The following is a 3,871-nucleotide window of genomic DNA, read 5'->3' as shown; positions in this document are numbered from 1 at the left end:
TTACATTGTAAATATATTAATACTGGTAGATGTATACTACTGTAACCGTTGGTGGAATAGTAGCCATGTGGGGAAAAATACGGAGGGAAGAAAGGGAGGGGAAGGGAAAATTCCTATTCCTATATAATTGCATTGTGGTAAACAATATGAATGATAATTAATTTTAAGAATATTGGCAGACAGACTATCTTGGATGCCATAAAGTAAAATAATTTTAAAAACTAAAAATAAACGGAAGCTGCTGTTCTCGCCAGTGTTTTGGAATGTCATCCTGTGTTACAATGTTCCTGAGGAGCTGTGCAAGAAAATCAGAGACAGAAGGAAACGAGAAAAAAAAAAACCTCAGAGGTACGGTTGTGTGAACTTTAATTGAATATTTGAGCCCAGGAAAATGGTAACAGGTGAAACCTTAATAAGAGAAAAATGGTACATGCACAGAAGGGAGAGATTAATAAGATGACTGCTGCTCTGTTATTGGTGATGACATATTTCTTTCATTTTACTATTGAAAATATCAAAATCTCCTGCAACCCCAATGATTACTCAAACTCAGAGGTATTGCTTATATTCTTACTTAAAATGTCCAAGAGTGCTATTTTCGCTCCTAAATTATGCAGTCAGTTGAAAATATTTGACCCCAGGTTGGATGTAATTAGCAGTCGTAGCACTGATATAAATATTAAAGCGATTTTCTTCCCATTTTTATATTATGAGATGCTTTCACATGATTTTGCGTTTCAAATATTCCCAAATAAAGGTATGAAGTTGAAGAGAAAGTGAAAACTCACAGATAACACAGTCCAGAGCAGATCCCCTTCCGGACTGTTCATTATGTAACAGCTTATTATACCTCCTTCAACAGACACGGCACATGGTTAAGTATTACAGTAATCTATGCGAACTACATAAAAAACAGTGCTGCATTCTAACGTATGGTTCATTTAAGCCCTAACACAGTAACGATGGCTTTGCAGAGCCAAACCATCGTGCTGTTCCACTTTGACTGTGGTCCCATTTATGAGATGAAGTCCCAGCTGGGAACTGCTCTCATAAATCCGTCGAAACAAGAATTCTAAGTAGCCAGAGGTACCTCTGTCCCTTTTCAAATAATGGCAGTCATTTCTTCTGGTGTCTGGAAGAAGTCATATGTCCTTGTCTCCTATTAGGTACTGCTTTAGTATACCACATGCCCAGTAAGTTCTAGCATCTAGGAGCATGCAATAGCAGCTAATATCAGGTATGCAGTCATGGTATTATTAGTGTTTAATTATCCATGTGTATTGAGATATTTTCAATGTTAAAGAGAAAACAGAAGGATTTCTTTTCCTTAGCAATCATTATAGCACAGAGTGTTCAAAGCTGCAGTCACATTTATAAGGCAAGTAAGTGGATTACAGAGTGAGGGTAGCAACAAGTGTGCATGCTACAGAGAACACGAAGCTGGTACCCCAAGGAGGTACCCCTTTGCAAAACCCCAATGCTGGCTCAGGCCTTCCCTTAGCAAATTAGAAACCTTCACTAGAATCCCAAATACAAATTTTCAGTTTTAAGAATGCAAAAAAAAAAAAAAGTGTGAAGTAATTCATTTCAGTAACTTTTTCCTTGTCAGCTAATATGCTTATTTGACAATGACTTTATAAAGCCCTTTTAAAAATAAAGGGCTTAGAACCTTCCTGGCAGCTCATCCTGTGCTGCATGCGTGCGGCCTCAGCCTCCTGTGTGAATATACAAAGGCCCACTTATATCAGGCGCAATATCCAAGACAGGTTGTTTTCTAAAACACTTCTCACCAAGTACTTCCTTCCTCAATTGTTTCCTTCGACACAAACACACTCAAAGCGCTCATATATGTACTAAGACTATGAAGATGGGAAGTGTTACGATTTACAAAAGCTCTTTTTGAAAAACACACTGTTGAAATAAATTAACCACTTCAGTTAAAACGCCAGTTTGAAAGTTCTTTAAGTCTCCAGCGTGCACTGCCTTCATTTAGGATTTGTCTAAAACCCAGAGACAAATGGAAAGAATCAGGTGGCCGTCCAGAAGGACTTAGCGGAACCCCTGTTCAGGGAGACTTTGGTTCAGGAATCTCACTGGGGTCAGAGGCAAAATGTTCACCCAAGTTTATGGGGCCTCATCATTGGAGCGATCTCGGGGGGGGTGGGGGCGCAGGGGATACATCGCCACGGGAGAATCTTTGGCGTTGGTGGCCAAAGACGTCGGAAGGCGGCAATCTCCGCTGCCCGCGCTCCCGGGCGGGGTCACCAGTGCTGGCCCGCAGCGCGGGTGCCCAGCTGCGCCTGGGACACAGCGGGCACGGCCGTGGCGGCTACAGCGGCGGCCGCCGCGTCGCCGACGCCGGGCAGGACGGAACGCACTGAGCGCCGGAACTCCTCGTTCCTCCACGTGTAGAGCAACGGGTTGAGCGCGGACAGGGCGCAACACAGCAGCCAGCTGGCCGCCTGCACGCCCCAGGGCACAGGCAGCGAGAAGCCGCTGGCCAGGCTCACCCACACCAGCGGCTGCGTGGCCAGCAGGAAGACGCAGCAGAGCAGCAGCACGGACAGGCCGCTGAGACGCCGCTGCGCCCGTCGCGGCTGCAGCGCGGGCGGCAGGGGCTGGGTTGGGGCTGGGTGCGCGGCGCCGCCGGGGCCCGGTGCGTGCGGGGCTGCAGGGAAGGCAGCGGCGGCGGCGGCGCAGCCGGGCAGCTGGTGCAGCAGGTGGAAGTTGAGCACGCTGACCCGCTTGACGCTGACGCGCACGCGGCGCACGATGCCCAGGTAGCAGTGCAGCAGCAGCGCCGTCTGTGCCAGCAGCGCCGCGGCGGCCAGCAGCGCCGGGTAGTGGACGCGCGGGGGCGCGGCGCCGGGCCGCGGTGCCCAGGGTGGCAACAGCAGCACGAGGCCCAGGGCGAGCGCCCACGACAGCGCCAGCATCCCCGCCGTGTGACGCCGCTGGTACAGCACCTGGTAGGTGGCGGGCGTCCGGGTGATGAGCAGGTAGCGGTTCAGGGCCACAAGGCAGTGGGACAGGAGGGACACAGTGAGCCCGAGGCCCAGCAGCCCTCCCCGCAGCAGGCGGTAGCTGCCCCCAGCGCCGTCCCAGTCCGCGGGGGGCTCGGCAGAACCGGCCGGCAGGAGCCCCAGCACCGCCTCCTGCGGCATCCAGAGAGCACAGACGCTGAGGTCGGCGGCGCAACCGTTGACGATGAAGGCGTTGCTAGTGGTCTGCAGCTTTCGAAAGGACGACACGAGATAGATGACCATGCCGTTGGCCAACGTGCCCCCGATGGCCAACCCGGAATACAGGAGCGACACTGGGATGCGCCGGCCCGCCCACGACTCCTCTTCCTCACAGAGCAGCAGCAGCGACCCCCCAGTGGTGGAGGAGGTGGACGTGGACGAGGAGTTGGTCATCCTGGCCAACTCTTCACACCTCCCTCGCTAGCGTTGGCTTCTCTTCGCAGCGTGGTCCATGCTGACACCTGCCTGGCGGGAGGGCGAAGGCACCCTTTAGCCCTCTGCCACCGACACAAAGGACTGGAGCAGAGTCGCGGGCGGGGGGGGGGGGGGGTTGGGCAGGGAAGGAGCGCATGGAGAACGGGGGTGGCGGGTGACAGGTGCCTGCCTGGGAAATGCCTCCAGTGCCAGGAGAAAGACCGCTTAGCGTTCAGCAAGCACCCCGGGAAGATCTAGGGCACAGCGAAGCCAAGAACGATCACAGATCTCTTCTCCCTCAAACACATAAATACACACTCATGAACACACATGCACACATGCACACACCCCTCGCAGTTGGACATACTGCCTGTTGGAGCCCCTGGTTTCTAAGGGAAAGCAGAGATATCTCAGCTGGGACAAATGGCAGGGGC

General features: G+C 52.0%; 1 protein-coding gene across 1 annotated transcript; it reads right to left on the bottom strand.

Moving 5' to 3' along the window:
* Positions 1-356: 356 nt before the first annotated feature.
* On the bottom strand, positions 357-3,544 carry GPR88 (G protein-coupled receptor 88). The gene has a single exon (XM_004582006.2). It carries the CDS (start codon positions 3,414-3,416, stop codon positions 2,262-2,264), a length of 1,155 nt encoding a protein of 384 aa, XP_004582063.1. The 5' UTR covers positions 3,417-3,544; the 3' UTR covers positions 357-2,261.
* Positions 3,545-3,871: the final 327 nt, after the last annotated feature.

The sequence above is a fragment of the Ochotona princeps genome, chromosome 2 (assembly GCF_030435755.1).
Source record: "Ochotona princeps isolate mOchPri1 chromosome 2, mOchPri1.hap1, whole genome shotgun sequence".
Taxonomy (NCBI): Eukaryota; Metazoa; Chordata; class Mammalia; order Lagomorpha; family Ochotonidae; genus Ochotona; species Ochotona princeps.
Note: the sequence above shows the minus strand (reverse complement) of the source record. Positions and strands in the feature narration are given on the sequence as shown.

Coding starts and splice junctions, on each gene's coding strand:
- GPR88 (XM_004582006.2), bottom strand. CDS start 3,416: ATGACCAACTCCTCGTCCACGTCCACCTCCTCCACCACTGGGGGGTCG.